This window comes from Hippoglossus hippoglossus, chromosome 18 (assembly GCF_009819705.1).
Source record: "Hippoglossus hippoglossus isolate fHipHip1 chromosome 18, fHipHip1.pri, whole genome shotgun sequence".
Classification (NCBI taxonomy): domain Eukaryota; kingdom Metazoa; phylum Chordata; class Actinopteri; order Pleuronectiformes; family Pleuronectidae; genus Hippoglossus; species Hippoglossus hippoglossus.
Genome location: NC_047168.1, coordinates 15967077 through 15987788, shown reverse-complemented (window position 1 = coordinate 15987788; position 20712 = coordinate 15967077). Strand labels below are relative to the sequence as shown.

General features: G+C 47.9%; 2 protein-coding genes across 5 annotated transcripts in view; both read right to left on the bottom strand.

Annotated features, from left to right (window-relative positions):
- Positions 1 to 10546, bottom strand: part of actn3b (actinin alpha 3b) — a 19473-nt gene extending 8927 nt beyond the window's left edge. Inside the window, exons 1-2 of one of the 2 annotated variants that reach the window (XM_034614942.1) lie at positions 10416 to 10546; positions 10131 to 10381 (exon numbers count right to left, since the gene is read on the bottom strand). In XM_034614942.1, the coding sequence (XP_034470833.1) occupies positions 10131 to 10265 (135 nt within the window). In that variant the 5' untranslated portion in view covers positions 10266 to 10381; positions 10416 to 10546. Of the gene's footprint in view, positions 1 to 10130; positions 10382 to 10415 lie in introns of those variants that run through there. The other variant, XM_034614943.1, reaches the window with a different exon arrangement.
- Positions 4384 to 20712, bottom strand: rbm14b (RNA binding motif protein 14b). Of its 3 annotated transcripts, XR_004616923.1 has the most exons (5): positions 20658 to 20712; positions 18561 to 18913; positions 17143 to 18193; positions 15932 to 16917; positions 4384 to 4399 (listed from the first exon to the last, which is right to left on the bottom strand). XR_004616923.1 is itself a non-coding variant. In XM_034614982.1 (4 exons), the coding sequence occupies exons 2-4, from the start codon at positions 18907 to 18909 to the stop codon at positions 16605 to 16607; spliced, it is 1692 nt and encodes a 563-aa protein (XP_034470873.1). In that variant the 5' UTR covers positions 18910 to 18913; positions 20658 to 20712; the 3' UTR covers positions 15069 to 16604. The 3 variants fall into 3 exon arrangements, 2 of the variants coding, with proteins under 2 accessions (XP_034470873.1, XP_034470872.1); XM_034614982.1 differs by lacking the exon at positions 4384 to 4399 and having other exon boundaries at positions 15069 to 16917; positions 17143 to 18172; XM_034614981.1 differs by lacking the exon at positions 4384 to 4399 and having other exon boundaries at positions 15075 to 16917.

Below are 20712 nucleotides of genomic sequence, written 5' to 3'. Positions count from 1 at the left end.
GACGAGTGACGTGTGACATGTGATGAGTGACGGGCAGAACACAGATGTAAATGGCTCTCGGCCGAGTTCTTACTGATGGAATCGGTCGTGCTCGTCGGCGACAATCAGACTCTGATCAGTGTTTCGAGAGGCTTCAAATGAGTGTGTGTGTGTTTCCAGGTCTGATGTCTGCACTGGAGTGTGACTGCAGATCTGCAGGATGGACGGAGAGGAGACAGGCGGAGGAGAGAGGGAGGAGACAGAGGAGTGAGAGGAGTGACGGGATGAGAGGAGAGAGAGGAGTGTCATTGGATGTAAAGGAGAGAGGAGAAGGAGGCCACCGGGTCCCAGCAGGTGCTCGTCTTCTTTGCCATGCATGACCAAATTTAGGAGGAGGAGGAGGAGGAGAAAAGACCTGGTGGTGGGAGGGCCAAGAGGAGGCGGTGGCTGAGGCTAAATCGGGTTGCTATGGGACACCGGTGGACAGCTGAGAAGGCAGGATTCCTGAGGTGAACTGTAAAGGTCCAAGACAGAGAGGAGGAGGAGGAGGAGGAGGAGGAGGAGATATAAAATAATAAACTGGAGAACGTGTGGGAAACAGGAGGAGTTCACATCAAAGAGGAGCAGGTGTGAATGAAATCAGGATCCATCAAATCCAGAATCTCAGCAGGAGCCAGTTATCTGTCCTCCCTGATTTACACCTCCTCCTCAAGCACCTCCCCTCTGCCCCCCCCCCCCCCCCCCCCCCGTCTGTCCTACCTGAGATAGTTTGATTTACACCTCCTCCTCAAGCACCTCCCCTCTGCCCCCCCCTGTCTGTCCACACCTGTCCGTCTAGCCTGGCTCAGCTCGGCCTTCTTGTTAAATGAGGTCATGGTGGCCCAGCTGAATGCCTGTCATACCTACCCCCCCCCCCCCCCCCCATACCTCAAGGGGAATAAGGGCTGCTGACCCTCAATACAGCTGACACACACACACACACACACACACACACACACACACACACACACACACACACACACACAGCTCCTAATAACGTCCCTCAAAGAGCCGATGCAGTTCCTGCGGTGGGCCTCCGGGGGCAGTCATGAGCAGGATTAGCATCATGTCCGTTACGGATCCAGATGTTTAGCATCGTTAGCTTCCAAATGTTTGAAGGACTGAATGATGACCTTCTCCATCCTTAAATCACAAAATGGTCTCTAACAGCTGGAGATCACCTCGTTGTATTTGAACACATCACTCACACAAACTGAATATAAGTTATATAACTTAACATGATGTCATGTGACTGAAATCACATGACGTCATGGGGGTGATGTCACACAAAAGGGCGGGGCAAGTGTCAATCAGAAGCTTCAACAGAAATACAGATACAGATCCTCATAATCCATATTATGAGAATCTGTTATTGTTCATAAACTACAAAGAGAATCATCATTACATTAAATCAGATAAAGTCCTGAGTTCATCCTCTTCTCTTTTTACATTTGTCTTTTAATCTTATTTACTTTCATTAATTACAGGTAACAAATGAAGTTTAAGCATAGATTGTATTTTTATAGCTAATTGAACTTGTTGGAGGCTTGTAAAGATAAAATGAAGCTTGTTAGTTTGATCTGTTTCCTCCTCCATACGATCAAGAAGGAACTTCAGGCTTTAAGTTCACGTCATGTTGTGGGAATCACGTTTCTCAGTCCTTGGTCCGATTATGGTTACAATGGTTTAATATTGTAAAATTAAACAATGTTATTTGAACAATTAGACTTTGTTGAATCAATCAATTATCTAAAACCCTGAGAGGTGCTCGTCCCCTCAGGCTCGGGTAGACGCTGAGAGAAGTGTGTGTATTTATGTCTCACTGCCGAAAATACTTAGAGCCTGTAAGTTTGACACGGAGGACACACCTGTCCCACTGCAGCCACCTTTGTCTCTCACACGCACACACACACACACACACACACACACACACACACACACACACACACACACACACACACACACACACACACACACACACACACACACACACACCATGGCCTGCTCACATGCCTCTGCAACACTATAAAAGCCGTCACATAAATACACACTGCTCTTTTGTTTATGAGGTCACTATGTCAGTGATGCACAAGGACACACACATTCACACTTAATGTTTTCAGAGATAAATCTATAAACAAAGCTGCTTCATGTTGAGATACTGACGTCAGTAGAAATACTACACAACATCTAAACAGCTCAAATTAAAAATATCCTTAAACACACTTGAATCACAAAGAGAGAAATCTTTCCTCAAATTAAAAACCCACAACTAACAAGTCAATATTAATATATCTGGTTTGACGTCACTTTCTTTTGCACCATTTTACATGTTTCATCATGTAATTAGTACTTTTTCTTGGGGATTTATCTTATTTTTATCTCAATAAAGTCTTAAAGAAGCCGTTTTGAAAGGTGCTTTGCATTAAGAGTTAGCGAGACACTGAAAGACAAACCTCACGTCTGTCCTTGCTTTACCACCAGTCTCAGTTTGTGTGTCTGTCTTCACGTGTGACGTCACCGTGACAGCGTCAGAGTTCTGTCTCCGACACACGACAGGTGGAGCCGACATTCAGGAGCCACCACCCGACCCTCCCTCACCCTCCCTCCTTCCACCCTTCTCCCCCTTTGCAGGCTTTAAATACCCCCCCCCACCCTGAACTTGGGTGCCACAGGGACGATTTGGGACAATGACACAAGAGCCAAGAGTTAATCCCCCCCCCACCCACCCCTAATACCCTGAACCCTCCTGCCCCGTGGACTCACCTCTCAGAACCTCATTCTCACACCAGGACACATCTGTCCACATCTGCCCCCCCGTGGAGGTTCAGTGAAGGTGGTGTGACCTCGTGGCTCAGAGGAAACCACAGCCCCGTAGTGAAGCTTCTAAAGTTCTTCTCCCTCCGGCTATTTACAGCTGAAAACTGTGCTCGTCATCATGTCACACACAATTTGTCAAGCAGAAGGTTACTCAGGCATTTTGTGTGGAGCTGTAATTATACATTGTCAGTTAAAAAATACAAAACCTTTTTCATAATCTATAAATTGTTTTAGTCATTTTTCACATAAGCTAAAATCTTGTATCTTGTCAAATATGAGAATTAGAATTTTCTTTGTCATACATGATCACAAATTGAGACTTGGGAAAGTTTCTGAAATCTTTAAACAAGATGATTCATCAAGAGAATGATCTATATTCTCACAGATTATACATAACAGTGCTGATGCAGCACACACGTGAATACCTTACCGCGTGGTGCTACGACCATCACGCCAGCGTCGTAACAACAACCGTCACAGAACAGGACACACAACTTATCGGCTTTTGTGCCAATGTGCCAGGCTACCAATCAACACAACGCTAAAGAGAAGTTAACGGGAAATCAAACCTCCAACCGGATGAACCAGGTCTTTGGCATTAACGTGATTTGATTGGTTAACGTCCTCAAACTGCGTGAAGCAGGAAGCACGAGCTCGTCCGATTCACTCAGAAACAAAGCAACAGGCAGAGGATCACACTTCTGTGTGGGTCGGAACATTCACGGCCTTAAAGAGAAGATTCTAAAGATTCTCATATTGAATCATAACCTGGGAGCATATTATGGGACTGGTAATATAATGTTTAACAGTGAAGTGAATCGTTACAGCATCAGTTTATGAGTTTCTTTCCCCCTGGACTTAACGGGCTAAGACCCCAGAGACCCTGCTGACAACAGGGCCACCTCCGCTGAGGGGCCCGGGTCCAGATGGATCTAGGTCTGTGTTGGGGGGATAAAAGGCCTAGGACGCCTCTTCTCGTCCAACTGTGTGTGTGTGTGTGTGTGTGTGCGTGCCACATGCCAGTGAGATGTACTGTGGGCAGAGGGATTTCAGATGGTGAGAGAACAGGTGATGACAGACCACAAACACACTGGGAACAATGCTAATGCTTTAAAGAGTTAAAGAGGAGTTCTGTACCAACAATATTAGGCTCTGTTGTGAGTCTTCTGAGGAGTGAAGTACACAACCACACAAATACTAACACAATGTGTGCCTCGTGGAAACTGTCCTGACAACCCTGCAGCACATCTTGCACCAGGTTCTCCGCGTTGTGTCTGATTTCAGTTCGCAGCTTCTTTCTCTGAAATAAGAAGCAAACCCGTCCAGGCAGATCTGGGGTCAGCTAATTCCTTCTGAGCGAGCAGCCTTGAGAACTGATCTGTGGTAACATGCAGCTTCCCAGCACTCACTGGTCCCTGTAAACCCAGTGATTCTACTTCTGGCTCCTTCAGAGAACTGCAGTCAGATGATCTTACAAGTGTGACTTCATTTTGTTATTTGCAGGCTGAGACGCTGAAGTGACCATGTGACCGCGGCCTCGTCACTCAGGACGCCAGCTGCTCTGAGACAACAGCCAATAAACACTGACTGGGGTTCGTCTCATTCCTCCTGAGGGGAAACACATCGAATCACCTCTCATGTTGAGGTGAAATCAAAAATGATCATCTTCTACTGCTCGTTTCTTGAGCATCTGCAGCTTTCGAAGCCGTTAAGAAGTACGTAATGATATCTTCATGACGTCAGACCTATTATAAGAGACCTATCACCTCAGCAGACATCCAACTGATGACTGTAACTTCTGCTGCCACCAAACCTATAAATATCCAGCGTGCAGCCCCCCCCCATTATGAGCTCAGTTCATTTTTCCACAGATCGTCTCATTACGACAGGAAAGAGCTGCAGAGTTGATCTGATGCTTCCTGCGGAGGTCCGTCCCCCCCACTGCCTCACAAACACAAGTCGCCATTTTAAACTGAGTCCAAGCAGCTGAAACTGGGACGGTCGAAGGTTTAAACTCCAACATGAGATCGTGTGAAGGAGGGAGCAGCGCCGTGGACGGGGGCTCTAACCAATCCAGGGTTTTATTCTATTTCCACAGGATCGCTGGGACCAACATGGCCGCCTTGCAGCTCATCAACCTTCATTTCCACTTTCAGCCACTCGGCCTCGTGTGTCTGCTTTCGCATTCACAACACGAGCAAGAAACTGTCTTCGAGCTGCATCCGACTGCTGAACTCACCGGATACACGCCGTCATGCTAATAAAATAGCCCACGAAGAACATGTCTCACACGCCTCCGCCCTTCCTCCGGCCTCCCAGGGCTCCTGCGACTGCACCGAAGCAGTTTATAGACGCCTCCCTACATGGACACGGCTTCTGGAATAGCAACTGCTATTTGATCTGACTGCAAGTTCTGTCACCTCTCCACTTACGTTTAACTCCTAGACTCACACACAAGTCTCACACACAACATACACAGAGCACGGCACCAGCTCCTCCTGTTATTTATCACACAATTCTCCATTAGGTTTTAAGGACAATCTTTAGTCTGGACAGTGACATGGTTTAAGATCTGTAGGATCTATTCTGAAGAAGCTGAGCAGAGGAACGATCAAGAAGAAGAACTCCTCCTCTGCTCCGGAGGTAGAGTCGAAGGTGACAAATGGAAACGCTGTCGTCCATTGTCTGTCCCCGTTTGAATCATCCGTCATTTGTCCGTCACAAAAACATGTTGAGACTTTTGGTCTCGATTTGGTCGCTGAAGGAAACGAGGACCAGAGATCCGCTCAATGGAGTCACCCCCCCCCCCCCTGCCCTGGGGTCACATGACCCTGACAGAGTGAATCATGGGAGGGAATCCAAGAGGCCACGATCTCCCAGGTGCATTGTGGGAATGCACAGGTCAGTGGAGCAGGTGCGATGCGATGAATTACAAAACGCTTCTGCCACTTCCTCATTAATGATCCCAACTAGGACTGAGGTGAAGATTCCAATCATCAGTTCTCCAGAAACCCATTTCACTTCCTCCTCTAGGAGTTTGGGTGAATAGATCCCATCTCAGATAAGAGAGAAGAACCGTTAACTCATTATCACATGTGATTCCTTCGATGCATCACTCAGGAAGACACATGTTGTTGATATGTGCTTTTACCACCAACTGCAGAAAACCACACACGAGGACATACTCCTCATGTGGAAGGATCTCAGCAGTGTGTTCATGGGCGGCTGTCGCCCGGGATCGTTACCAAGAGAAGAAACTAGCGTCTGCAGAGCTACATTTAAAACCACTTCCTGTGAACCGGTGTCTCAGGTCGGAGCTTCGTCTGCCTGCTGCACCACTTGTTGAGATGAGATTCAAGAACGAGCATAAAGTTCTGTCCTCGCCCACAGATAAATATCACTTCACTGAATATCACCTGAATGTGATCACGTCTTTCATCTACACCCCTCGGGGGGGGGGGGGCGGAACAGCAGGAGAAAAGGAAATGATTCAAGAGAGGATTCATGTTCTGAGAATAAATATTGTTTGATTCGGTCATTGATGCATCAGTTCCATTTCTCAAATAGGATTATTACCTTACCTGATATCAGACTCAGAATTATAATAATATATTTGAGGAGATAAAAAACGTTTCCTGTTTTTTACCCACTCATTTTCTTTCATAAATATAAAGTAATTATCAAGACAACTGAATATGAATCATCAGAATCTGAATTGGTTCCGTCACCACTTGAACAAGAGGCTGATTTCCTTTGTGTTCATGTTCAGAAGAAGCGACGGCTCAGCTGAGCCCATGAGGCTGGTGATGACCCGACGAGTATTTATAGGTTGTGTCCGCCAGCAGCGCTAAGCAGCCAGATACTCGGCCCGTTAGCAGCTCAACTTCTCTGAACACCTTCTACTCAGGTTCTGATATTTCACGTGGACGCTGGTTGTGTTGTGCACGTCAGATCAGCTGTGACAAACAGTTCTGCAGTGAGTTCATGTCCACTTGGATTGTAACGGCCTCGTCACCGAGATGAAATGATAATAAAATGGCCAAGAGAAGACGAAGCTGAACTCGTCCCTCCGTCCTTTCACATCCATCCGACACCCTTCACCAGACGCAGTCTCCGACACCGTTTCTTTGCCAGCTCCTATTAAATCAAATGTTCCAAACCAGGCCGTGAATCATTAGGCCAGAAATCTACAGGGGCTGCTCCTGATAAATATAAACCAATGTCAAGATGTGCTATTCACACGGGTCACAACGCACACAGCGATCTGACACTATTTCTAATGTCCAGTATCAGATTCGGCATCACAGTGTGTTGACAAACACTTTTACTACTGCGTCAAGTGCTGAGCAGCTTTTTCCACTGAAATTTCAAGGATAAAGGAGCGAACAGGTGGCGCCGGGTTTCCTGTCATATTCATTACACTGCAAAATGATGCACTGGTTATATTTATGGGCTGATATCAGCGCCTGAAGCTGGATTGTACATGCCGAGGAGAGCAAGGGAGTACGATGACCTGCTCCCCCGGGAGGTTGAGAGGTGAAGACTAAAGAGAGGGGGTCGTCTGGGCAAGGTTGTTCAGGGCTCGTTGTATCGCCTTACATTTCAAAAGACATCGGGCAAAATAACAAATAGGGCAAAGAAAATGAAGGTGCAAAGGGCTGTTTGAAGAACGTGGCGAGAGGAAGCGTTTCACCTGACAAGAGAAAAGACGAGTATCGATAAGAAAGAGGTGAAGACGAGGAGGAGAGGGGAAGGGGGGGGGGGGGGGAGGCAGCAAGCAAGTTGAGAAGTATTTTTAGGAAGATGTTTATTTGTAGGTCGGTGAAACCAACCCGGGCTGTAGATCTACCAGCTTTGCCATCGCTCGCTCGGCTACCATCTGTCGAGGTCTCTCAGCCTGTCACTGCCCCTGAGACACTTTGACAGAACCATCCGGCACATTCACTGCAAAGTGCCGGATGGTTCTGTCACTGCAATGTGAGGTGAAGCCGCACAAAGTGCAGATGAGGTGAGATGAGATGAGATGATATGAGATTAGATTAGATTAGATGAGGTGAGGTGAGATGAGATGATATGAGATTAGATGAGATTAGATTAGATTAGATGAGGTGAGGTGAGATGAGATTAGATTAGATGCCTGGGATACGATCAAGAAAAGGGAGATCAATCAGCGTGGATCGATTTTAACAGATTTAAATGTAATGAAAATATCAACCGGATTGTTTTTTAATTGACAACTGACCAGTTGTGTGATCGCCCCAAACTACTGAAGTTATGATAATAGCAATAACAGCAGATTTAAAGGGTTAAAATCCGTCTGCTCAACCAAGCTAGTGACGGCCACTACACAAGGAGGAGACATATAAGAGCTAAGAGGATGTGAAGACGTTGTAATTGTCCTAAATTTAAATACACAACAAAGTGTGACTGTCTTTCCATGACTGGTTTTGCCTCAGTTTCTGTTGCTTGTTTTCACTTTTACCTCTAATAATTACATTTGAGTGATGAAAAGCATATTTGTCAGCACTTTCACAACATTTAACTCAAGTTCCTACATTTTGCCTGTGAAACAGACAGATTCTATTTATTTTTAGATTCTATTTATTTCCAAAAACTGTAGGTTATTATATATGATATCTCTTCAAAATGTATAAAACATATTATGGCTTCAGGTTACTTTACTTTGTGGCACATATTAAAGACGTTTTTGAGCCTGACAGTTAGAATAAACGTTTAAATGATGTGAAAATATGTAGATTTTATTTATCACCCATAATATCAAGTTAATATCACTAGTTAATATGAACTTACTGTTATAGTTCTGGGATTCAGGTGTAATGTTGATATCTTCATCAGTGTGGATATGTCATCTTATGTAACCTTGTGCGAGCTGACGTGTGTTAAACAGAAATACATTCAGATGTAAGAGTGATGTATGAAACACTCGTTCTTAAAGGGAACAGTTATTCTACGACTCAGACGTGAAACATCATCAGCAGCTGAGCTCCAGGACACCTGTGGTGGAGCAGGTCCAACCAACATGGCCACCGTGGAGCACAACTCCGGAAACAAGCGCACCACGAACATCGTATCTGAAAACCGACCTTTTGTGTCTGGTGACATTTAAAACACACGATAAAAATGTACTAAACTTTGCAGTTTCTGCCGCAGTTAAAAACTTTTATTCACTACCCGACGAGGTCAGCTGGTCGCCAAGGCAACCGCTGACCTCCACCCCGGGCTAGCTTAAAATGGCTAATAATAACAAGCTAAAAACGTATATGTACAACTTTACTGTGTATATCTGTTACGTGTATTTATACATTTGAATAGTGTTGGTCAGTGATGTGAAAATGTGGATTTCTTTTGTTGTAGCGTTGATTTGACGGAACAAGCTTCTATGTTCACTTCATTACTTCAGGAGCAAAACATCCCATCATCACCCAGAGGGGAAAGGATTCGTGGATTCATTGATTAATTCAGTGTTGATGACATTTTAAGCATTAATGCCAAAACTTTATTGTTGCTATAGCTTCACAAATATGGATGTTGATCAATTTAAGTTATATATTTTTTTTCTTTACAACTTTCTATCAATCTATATATTTCTGACAGTTTATATTTTTCGGTGCTATAACTTCGCAAAAGTGAATATTGAACAAAAATGATTATTTTAAAAGTATTTTCTTTACGACTTATTTTCTTACAATTTATGCTGAATCGATTGAGTGATATTTTGTTTGCGTGATGCAACTTTATAACAAATTTGTGATCAATTAAATTCTGTAGGACCAACTGATATGGAGCATTCTGCCCCCCCCCCTCAGACATTCCTCTGTGTTCTCAAATAACAGAGAAGTGACTATAATGAAATCCCAGCTCTGCCTCTCTTACTGCATGAAGCTGTAAACCTGCTGCACGTTGGTTAAATGTTGTTAAAACCCCATCAACACGTGTGAGTTTCTGAAGTTATGATTGAAATTGAGGTTGAAGACTGGGGAGGGTCGTATTATATTTAGACCGTCTTCTCGGGGCAACCGGGGGTAACGGAAAGACAACACTGAGAAAGTTCCACGGCCGAATATATCTGTCCATGCAGCTTCCAGCGGGACCGAAGTGCCAGGTGCGAGTTAGGGAGAGGCCCGCGATCCGAGGAAAACCATTCTATTTGGTGAGTTCAGCTGCTAAGATGCGTTTAAAACCCCTCGTTAACAGTGTGAGGGCAGTAATTCTGTGCGTAATTACGCGCGGTGGCACAAGCGTGGCCCGCTGCTCCAAGCCTCCAGACCTACCTTCCTCTGCTGCTTCTCCCAGGCCGGGTCCAGCAGCAGGTCCCTGTCCCAGTCGTCCTCTTGGGTCATGTACACTTGTTCATTTTCGATCGTGTAGGAGTTGCTGTACGTAATGTGGGTTTCGACAGCTGTCATCTTGTCGCCTCTGTTAGGACGTCTCACGTCCCCCTCAGATTTTAGAAAGAAAAACGATCTGCAGCGGACGCCGTGCGGGCAAAAACCTCCTTGAGACGCGGGGGGGGAGAGACAGCTGGGGGCTGCAGAGACTCCACTGATGCGAGGTGCCTGTGCGGAGGTGGTGCTCCCACTACCAGAAGACCCTGCTGGCCGGTGTTCCTTTCCTGGTCAAAAGTGACGCACGTGACCGCACCCGAATAAGTATGGGAACCGACCGCTTGGGTATCGGGTTCTGACCCTAAAAAGGTGTAAAAGGCGGGGTCGTCTCTCGCTGGGGGGCTTCTTACTGGTGGGGAGGGACGTCAATCACGCCCCCTGACGCCAGCGAGGTTTTTATGGCCTCTTCGATGCACCTGTTGCTGTTAGTGACCCTCACTGGCAAACCAGGCCAAGCTCGCCCCAAAACCAGGGATGACACAATCTCCAATCCTTAGAATAAAAGAAGCTTCAGGAGTTTGTTTGAGTGATTCATTATTATTATTATATTAGGCTGAGCTCCAGACCCTCTTATAGCACATTGCTGAAGAGAAGGTAAACGTATAACTCACTTTATACAACAGAGTTTATATACTAGACATTCACAGGCCCCTTATGGAAGTTTGATTTGAATCTGCATCAAATCAAACACTCATAAGTATCAGTCTCTCTTTTTCCTCATCAAGGTTCATGAATTGTTTTCTAAGATAAATGTTAAAAATCTCAAAACGTTAATGAAAATCCTTGATCAGAAAATGTGATTACGCATCACATCCTTCCAGGTTTCATGTTAACCCGTCGAGGTTTTGGTTTAAACTTGGCATCGTTTAGTATTTGTCTCAGTAAAAATATTCAATTACAATAAAGGAGATTCAGACATTTATGAGATAAAAATTGATTTATTCATGATTTGCATGCAGATTGAAAGGCATATACTCTCTCTCTCTATATATATATATATGCATACATAACCATACAATATCATTGTGTTGAATATCAGCAGTTGTCACAGTAAACAGGAACATTGACTGATCCCCTCATCGTGCTGGAGCTAATAGAAGTGAGCGGATCCAGATCCTGTTCTCTGGAGGGGACACACTTTACTCCTGACGTGTCCTTGGGAACTAGACGGATTCCTGATGTAATTAATCAGCCATTGAAATGTAACTAACAGCTCGGGTCCATTAACCCACTTGAAGACGCTTAGATACCGTGTGACTACATGTGGGCAGAGGTACAGAGCTGTGCTGTTGGAATCTACTGAGTTCAACTGTAAACATGAGGCAGCTGTGGGGGTTTTGATAGTAGAATGGACCACAGGGAGAAGGAGGTGAGTGAACAGGGGATGGACAGAAGAACACGATGCAAACCAATACACCCGGCTGCTCCAGGAAAGACCACATTTTAAACAACGCAGGGAGGTTGTATTGACTTGCATTCTGCGGAGGTAACGGCTCAGGTGGGATCAGCATCTAGAGTCTGATCTTCAATCCTCACCTGTGCTCGAGAAGCTGGAACTGCCACCATCACAATAATGAAACCTCACAGGCAACTTGGTCTAGAACGGGTCGAGTTCTCTGCTGATACCTGAGGGACGACCCCGTGACACAACACAATACAGAGGTGTGTGTGTGTACAGAGCATCTGGATTACAGTTCTTCAGCTCTCCGTATCACAGAAGGCCGGATGGGGGGGTGGGGGCATGGGTGAGGAAGCAGAAGTAGGGGGGGGGGGCTGCAGTGAGCTTCGGCTGTCAGTACAGAGGAGGAGGTTGGGGAGTGGCTGCATTCACCCAAGACCAGGAAGCCCAGACTCACAAGCTCCTGAGGAAGCCTTTGAGGAGCTGGGAGATCGGGGGTGCATGAGGAGGCTGGAGGAGGAAACGAGGCTGGAACCCTGCACCCCCTGATCATGGAGGCCTGAGGCGAGTGGCGCTTTATCTGCAGCTGAGAAATTCTACTAAAACCTGACATCTGCAGGCGTTAGATCCCGGGAACAGTTACTGTGAATGCAAAATTAGTTTTGGGTGGAAATCTACATTTTAGAAAACAAAGAAAGCATTTTCAATAAACCAGAACCTGACGCAGGACTTACTCATGCAGCTCATATACTTTGAAAGGAGCGACGTCACGGGTGGCGGAACGGCTTCGTGGTTCTGTAGCGTACATGCACCAGCCAATCAAATAACGTTTAAACAAACACCAGCCAATCAGATCACATTAATGCATCGACAGCTAGCACGGCACGTTAAGCAGCTGTGATTGTTGTTGTGAAGATAGCGCCTGCACCAAGCGTCGGGCCCACCCACCGTCAACCCGTGAACACAACGCACACGTGTGAGTCCTGCGTCCGGGACAAGCAGCATCATCAGGACACGCATATAAGAATATTCTGTGATCAACAATCGGGTCCTCCGAGATCAGGAAGGTGAGGTCAGGGCTCCACTCACCTTTTGCTCAACTCGTCTTATTCACTCCTTCTACTACACCTCCCTGCGTTCGTTAGACCCAAATCCCTCGAGTTGTGATTTTGTGCGTGAGGGTCTTATCGTCTCCATCAATCACAACAGAACACGTACACGTCACAGATCCAGCCAGTCCAGCTGATCACAGAATAACAGAACTAGAGCCGCCGCCCCAGAAAAGTCCTATAGGAACCCTGAGATGGATGAGAATCTACAGGTCACACTGGCCTCACAGCTGCAGGCCCATCTTATAGGACGTTTCTGATTGGCTCACAGGCTGTGAGGGGGGGGGTCGTTGACGTTGGGTAGTCAGGACATTTTTGTTGTATTGAAGCTATTGAAGCCATTTTGAGAAACGGGCGTTAAGATCCCGGCCACAGCCGTGTGGAGCAAAGTCCAACACTGAGGTCCCTCTGTGCCATGTGACTGAGTCCGGCAGCAGGCCACCATACATACATGTCCACTGGCACGCCTCTATGGCAGCAAAGGAGGTGGGGGAGGTTGGGTCAGGTGGGTGGTTCTGGGAAGTTGAGTCCGAGCCAGAGCCACGAACCCAGATCCAAGGTGGCGACGGCGGTGGCGGCGGAAAAAAAGCGCTGTGTGTGTTTGTGTTTGAACGGCGGAGAGGTGCATAGGCACAGGAGGAGTGGGGGTGAGGAGGAGGAACAGGGAAGGGAGGGGGAGGGCGGCGAATACGGCGGTGGAGAGGAGTTGACTAGCGGGCAAAAGGGGGAGGGTGGGGGTGTGTCCGCAAGCCTCACCAATCAATGAAACACCTCCTCAGACATCCATGCTCGCTTTACGCTCCACACACACACACACGTCCTTTTACTCACTAGCTCTGACACCAGCAGGACAGAGGGGGCGCCGTCGCTCCCCTCGTGTGCTGATGTCAGACAGGTGTCTGTCACCTGGGGGGGGCGGGGGGTCCGAGCCTAACCCCGCCCCCGCCACCCCCATCAAGGAGAAGCCCAAGGCTGTAGGCGCGGCACTGCCATTTGCAGCGGAGGAGGAGTTACGGAGCGGGGAGGGGGGGGTAGGTGGTGATGGCGGAGGAGAGGAGGAAGGGGGAGGAGTGTTTGGTCAAGGCACAGTCAGAGGGGGGGCGGCAGAGGAGGAGAGGTCAGTGCGTTTGTTGTTTTTTTGTTTTGTTATCATTTACCTTGGTGGTGAAGAGCGAGAGAACGAGTTCCCACTGCGATGGCGTCGCGCTAAAAGTCGTCCCCATGGCTCGCGCCGCCACGCTCACGCACGGCTGCACGCTGCCTGTTCCAGGTGGCACGGTGACCTAATTCAGTTGAGATAGTTAGTTCAGAGCGGTCGTGGGGCTGCTGTGTTTGGTGTTTTTTGCGGCAGAGTCACAGATTATCACACATGCAGGTCTGAGAGCAGAGTGGACACAAAGACACACGGAGGGGGGAGAGTTCGGTGCAGCAGGGAGAGACCAGACCAGACGCACACCCATCAACCCCAGGAACAGCTCCACAGATCAAAATGCACCCAGGCCATTCTATCTGTGTGCCTCTCCCCAGCTCTCACCGTGACTTCAGTGTGCGGAGAAACGTCTGCATTAAAAATCAATCCTTTTCTTGACAGGATTCAACACTGAGATGCATTTTGCTCGAGCAAACCCTGTCACGTGAACGTCGGTTTGCGCACAGTTCGAGAGGCTGGAGAGAGAAAGGAGCACCAACCCGCACTTACCCTGACCAAAGAGAGCAAAGCTGGGCAGCATGTACACCTGTCTCCCCTCGGGTCCCAGTCAAATGGGTCTGGTGGTCATTTTACACAAGAGAGACAGATAGTGGAGAAGACATGAACAAGAAGAAGGGGAAATGTCCAAACCCTTGTGCTTTCTTTTGTCACAATAGTCAGCCAAACATTCTTTATTATAATAAGGTTTATAGTTTACATATTCTCAATAAAAAGCATGCCGATGTTTGTTTTTTTTAACTTTCGTCTTTTCCTAAAAAAAAAAAAAAAAAAAAGAGGCAAAATTAAAATACTTCTCTAAAAAACGATTATGGTTTTCAAACATGGCAAACAAGACATTTCGCAAACCACTTTGATTCTACAAGGGATGCAACTGGTATGTGTTTGTATATACGACACTGAGAGATTACACTGTGAAATGCAAAAAGTCACTGAACCACTAAAAACCACAGGGGGAGAGGGGGGGGGGGTAATGACTGTGTGTGCATCACACCGCTGTCGGAGGAGTAGTTGCAAAAACAAAACAGAAAAGTGATTGTAGAAGCAGACGGGTGGAATTTGCAGCTCATGGATGCGGAAACGTGCCAATTTTCTTATCCGGATGTCGCAAAGTCCACCTATCGGATGCAACAACCGCATTACAGCTTTTCGGCAGCTACAATCCGAAGCAGGTCGTGAATTTGGAAAGAGGAGGATAGTTGGAGGGGAAGAGGGGGGGTGGGGGAAGAGGGGGGGGAGACTGTTAGACACTGCCCCACCTCTCGCTTCATTGGTGCTTTTGTTTCTGCTTAAAAACCAGAACCTGTGAGGCTCAAAATTGTGGCTTTTTGAAAACCCTACGACACGAATCTAAAAGTAAGAAAGCTTCCAGCCTCCTGAACTCCCGAGGTCCCCCCCCCCCCCCTTGAAATGATTAAAAAGTAAACGTCAAAGCACTTAAAAAGGGAGATTCCTCCACGTAATGCACTTCACTTCAAAGCTTATAGGCACATGATTAAACTTGTCACACATGATTCCTTATGATCCTTTGTAAACAGCTCATTCAGTAGTCACACATGGGTTTCATCCCCATTTACAATCCATTGACCCCCCCCCCAGTCTGACCTGTACTACATGTAAACAACACTAAATCAAACTAAATACACGATTTCAAAAAGAAAGGCCTCTGAATACAAGGGAGGACTATCTACACAAGACACCGGCTCCTCCATGAACTGCTGACCCCGAACCTCCTCATGAGGAGGGGGACAAACTGCTGACTGGGTGAGACGTGAGGAATAGAATACAGTAAAATAGAATAGACTCTACTACGCTGAAATTGACTCTCAGAGGTAGGCGGCTGTCGTTAGAAAGAGGCGAAGCAGTGTCGTTCAGCGTTGAGGTTAAAGAGCAAAGAAGGTGAGGAGGGGATTCAGGGAGAGATCCAGACATTACAGTACGATGTGTGCTTTACGGGTTTTTACTGGAGGACGCAGTCTGAGCTGCTGTGTGCTGCACATGTCTCTCTGTCTGTCTCTCATTCACACCACATCACACTCAAGACAAACGCCTGCCCACACACAACGACCTTGATTCTGTAGGACACGTTTCAGTGCAGCCAGAACACAATATATCTGACTCCCCATCTGATTACATTACACATCTACACTCTTCAACATAAGGCAAAAAAGGTTTCAAAATTAGCTGCCCGAACTGATCATCTAGGCCGAAAGGACGATGGCGGGTTCAAAACCGAAGTCTTTTTTTGTAATAGATTATTTGGCCTGAGAAAATCATAACTGGGTTTGCGGAAATAAAGGCATAAGGAAGGGCCGACTGGGTCGGTCTAATACTGGCACAAGTGTGAGACTGGCACGATAAAGTAAAACAGACACACAAAGAATGCCCAACAGAGGAGAGCCTCCCTTTCGTGGCTGCACTGTGTGTATGCAAACAAAACCAAGGTCGGATGATCAAGTCCCTCATGAAGCAGGTTAATAAACCCAGGAGCCCCCAGTTTTAAAGCCTTCCCCACATCCCGACGCACACACACGCTCACATACACACATATACAGCTGCTGTAAGGTGGTCGAGAAGAAATGTGGGGGGGTGGGGGGTTCAGGGCAGAGAGGGAGGGATGGGAGGGGGCAGAGAGTTGTGTGTGACTATCGGAAGGGGGGCTCAGGCGTGTGAAGGGAGAGTTCGGGGCGGCGGAGGATGGCCTCCTTGCGCGTGGGCGGCGGCAACGGCGGCTCATACACCCTGGGCGCAGCCATGGCGGCTGCCACTGCCGCAGCGGAGGGGCCCACTGGCCTGAGGGCGTCCAGCGTAGTGACCTGCTGGCCGGACATCGCAGATACAGCTTGGACCGCGGACATGGCCGACATGCCAGGGATGGCCGTCATTGTGCTCTGTGGTTGGTAGGCGTACTGGAACTGAGGGTACTGCTGCAGCTGCTGGTAGTACTCCGCATAGTACCTGAGACAGGAGGAGGGTGGGTTGAGGGAGGGAGAGGAAGATACAGGAAGAGGAAGAGCAAGGGTATTTATGGAAGCACGTGGCAACACAGAGGGAGTAACAACAGAGCAATGATGCAAACAAGAATTATGGAAAATGCAAAAAAGGCCTAAACTAGCCCTGAGAATTGTGCAGGTAAGATTGTATCAGGACAACTATGAATGATCATCCATGACCCTGTCCTACCTGGCCATGGGGTCCTCCGCAGCCTCGGCGGCCTCTTCTGCTGCTCGACCAGCAGGGGTGGGGAGGAGGGGTCGGCGTGGCTTGACTCGCTGGTACATGAACGGCTTCATCACAGGGTCCGGCAGCAGGGGCGTCGACCTCCGGAGGGGACTACGGTCCCTCTCACCAGATTTTGCTGCAGCCACCGCCGCCGCCTGATGCTCGGCAAAGACGTGCTGGCCTTGGGCAAAGTAATGTGCCTGCCTGGCTGCCTCGAAGATGGCTTGAGTATGGTCCGCTCCCATGGCGCTTATGTGAGCGTAGGCCGGTGCGGCAGCACCATAAATTGCCGGAGATACAGTGTATGCAGAGTTTACTGCAGCGGCTGCTGTCGGCATCTCTATCCCAGGACCAGCTGTCAGGTAGACGGGGGGGTTGCCCATGGTGGGGGTGTAAACTTGAGTTGAGTATGCAGCCGCAGCAGCAGCCGCCGCAGCAGCCGCTGGACTCGCAGCCACCTGGCCGTAGATGTTGGGGTTCATCGAGCTGTACATTTGGGCGGCGCTTGATGTGAGAGCTGCCTGATTGGCCACCGAACCATAAAGCTGATTGGCAACATTGGCACCGTACACCTGGCTGGCGAGGGCACCGTAAACCGCTGGGTTCACTGGATTTCCGTCAGTGCGTGTTCCCGTGGTTATCCCAGTGAGCGCTGCATATGTGGGGTCAAAGGTGGAGGTGTTGTAGACTGAGTTGTGCACACTCTGTTGGACCTGTAGAGGCAGGCCGGCGGCTGCAGCGGCGGCGGCAGCCAGGACGGCTGCTTGGCTCTGGTACTGCTCCAGAGAGGGCTTCCCCACGGGGCACTCTCCAGCATAGTGGCCCTGCTTTCCACAGTTAACACAGGGGATCTTCCCTGTAGGCGCCTGCTTGCTGGGCTGGACCTTAGACAGCTCCACAGACAGGGGGCGTCCCTTGAAGGAGGTGCCATGCAGGGCCTCGATGGCCTGGAGAGCGTCCTCCTTGTTCTCCATGTGAACGAAGGCGTAGCCTGTGGAAGAGGAATGCCTGGCTGTCATTGAGCGCAGGGAAAACAATTAGGATCACAGTGGCTTTGCCACAAGCACTTACTTATTACTTCTATTAGTATTTACTGGTCTATCTTTACTACAGGGATGTGGGAGGGGATCTTGTTTTGCACTCAGAACTTTGCACTGGTTTATCCTTACATATAACTGGTATAACATATCATAACATAACATATCATAACATATCATACTCATAACATAGTGTCAGTGTACAGAACATCTGCAGGCACTCAAACACACAACAACTCTGACACATAAGATCTAATCTCTGACCTGCGCTACAGAAACTTCAGCCTCACTACTTCCATGTGACTGGGAGCAGTTTGAACTATTTAAATGTCCTTCACTCACCTTTGACTTTGTCACACTCCAGAACTTTTCCAAACGTCTGGAACAGCTGCTGTAGATCTTCAGTGGTGCACATCCCGCTCAGGTTACCCACGAACACCTTGGTGGAGTGCAGCGGCCGTCCCCTCGACTCCTCCACCACCAAGTTACGACCACGGAATTCCCGCCCATTGAGTTCCCGGATGGCGCGCTCGGCGGCGCCCTCGCCCTGCAGGTGCACGAAGGCAAACTGCCGCAGCACGCTGCAGCTGACCACCTGGCCATAGGGCTCGAAGATGGCCGACAGCTCCTCCTGGGTGGTGTCCAATGCCAGGTTGCCCACGAAGAGCTTCACTGTGTTGCTCTTGTCCATGGCGCTGCAGGGAAACAGAGGAATGATGTGACTGTGAGATAAGTGACAGGATTAACTGCACAATGCAGCAACCGGCCGCCATAGACTCAACAACTACTGAGTGAGCACAAATCCACACCTTCGGCTCTATGTGGTGTGACGAGGAGGAGACACTGAACACAGGACGGGACTGAAGGACACCAGGACCTAGCTGAGCCGGTTTCTTCTGCCTGTCTTTAAACTGTCTGGGACGTTTGCTGCTGACTTCAGATGTAAAGTGTTCAAGTTTTGTTCTATTTCACCAACATGAAACATTTGTTTATTCTAAACCAGACACAAGATCATTGGTGTAAGAAATTAAATTAACTCATAATCACGCATGAAGTGAAAAACATACTTTTACTGAACACTTTAGGAAATTGTCTTGAGCTATTACTGATTTGATCCTTTTCTTTATTGTGCCTTTACAACCCTGTTTCCAGTTTAAATGCGGAAGTATTTGATTTTATTGTTGCATTATCTTTTCTGTTGACTTTAATATTTGCGGTCCTCGTTGTAACGGCTGTTTTTGAAAAGGTGCCATTTGAATTAAGTTGTTATTATTGAAATCAGCATCGAACAGACCAAAGACTAAAGATCCAGCTTCCTCTTAAATAACAGAATGTACTGATTCGGAGGTCAGGAATGAAATGAGAGATCAACATTCAAATGTTGCCATTTGAATACCACACATTTGCCTGTGAGCTGACCACAGACCTCAGATCAGGTCTGTGGTCTGTGAAGCAGGGCTTCCCTTCAGAAACCAAGGAAACACATCACAGATCCGATCTGAGAGGAGGCTTTGATCCCTGCAGAGCTATGAGTCACCGTCCTGGTGACAGCGCTGTGCAGCCCGTCCATCACATGGAGCTTCACCATGTTGCAGGAGAACCAGGAGAACCAGGAGCAAAGTGTGTGGACACCCTTTCTTTCTCCTGAACCAGGAGCTGCAGATCAAAGGAACATGACCCCAGAGGAGGACAGTCTATTTCCTGGCTCCGGTCAGCTGCCTGATCACCTCCTCCTCAGAGAGCAGTGTAACTGAGCCCGTTCGGGACATATATACATGTTAGATATGTATATACACATGTTAGATGTATATACATGTTACATATGTATATATACACAAAGAACTACTGTGGCTTCCTGTCAGCTCGACCCTGAGGGGGAAGCTGGTTCTGTGATGACGCAGCACGACGCTGAGTCATCACATTTCACAGCTGGAGCCATTTCTACGAAAAACAGATAGAAGAAGAAAATGTAGAAGAACATGTAGAAGAACACGTAGAAGCAGAACCTATAGAAGCAGAATCTCCTGTGGAACACCACGGAGGCGGAAGATCTGCTGTGGAACAACGTGTCTGCAGCTCGGACTCGGACTGTGACGTTTCACCAGACACGAAAACAAGCATCGAGCAAACAAAGAAAAGAGGCTTTGATCTAAAGACGGTAAACGTGGGCTCGGGCCGGTGTTCGAACCCTCGGAGACGTGTCCTCCTCGGATCCGGTGGAGCAGCGACACGATCCCGGGGAACGACCACAGAACCGTGTGAAGCGCGTCGCTAAACCCGAGAAACGCTGCTTCACACGGTCCTGCTGGTCCCACTGGATCCACTGGTCCCACTGGTTGTGCTGGTCCCAGCTCACACCAGCTCCATCACACTCATAAGAACATTGATGCTGCTAAGAAGAAGAATACCGCGGATCAAAGAAAGGATCTTCCATCTTACCTCGGCGGTGCTGTGTTTCAAAATGGTAGCGTCTGCTTCCGTTTGAATGTCGGGC

Bases quoted from the DNA above. Each gene is read 5' to 3' on its own strand.
- rbm14b (XM_034614981.1), bottom strand. From the start codon at position 18,909: ATGGACAAGAGCAACACAGTGAAGCTCTTCGTGGGCAACCTGGCATTG. The intron at 18,194-18,560 runs GTGAGTGAAGGA...GCTCAATGACAG, and splicing joins GGAGTGTGACAAAGTCAAAG to CCAGGCATTCCTCTTCCACA. The intron at 16,918-17,142 runs GTAGGACAGGGT...CTCCTGTCTCAG, and splicing joins GCGGAGGACCCCATGGCCAG to GTACTATGCGGAGTACTACC.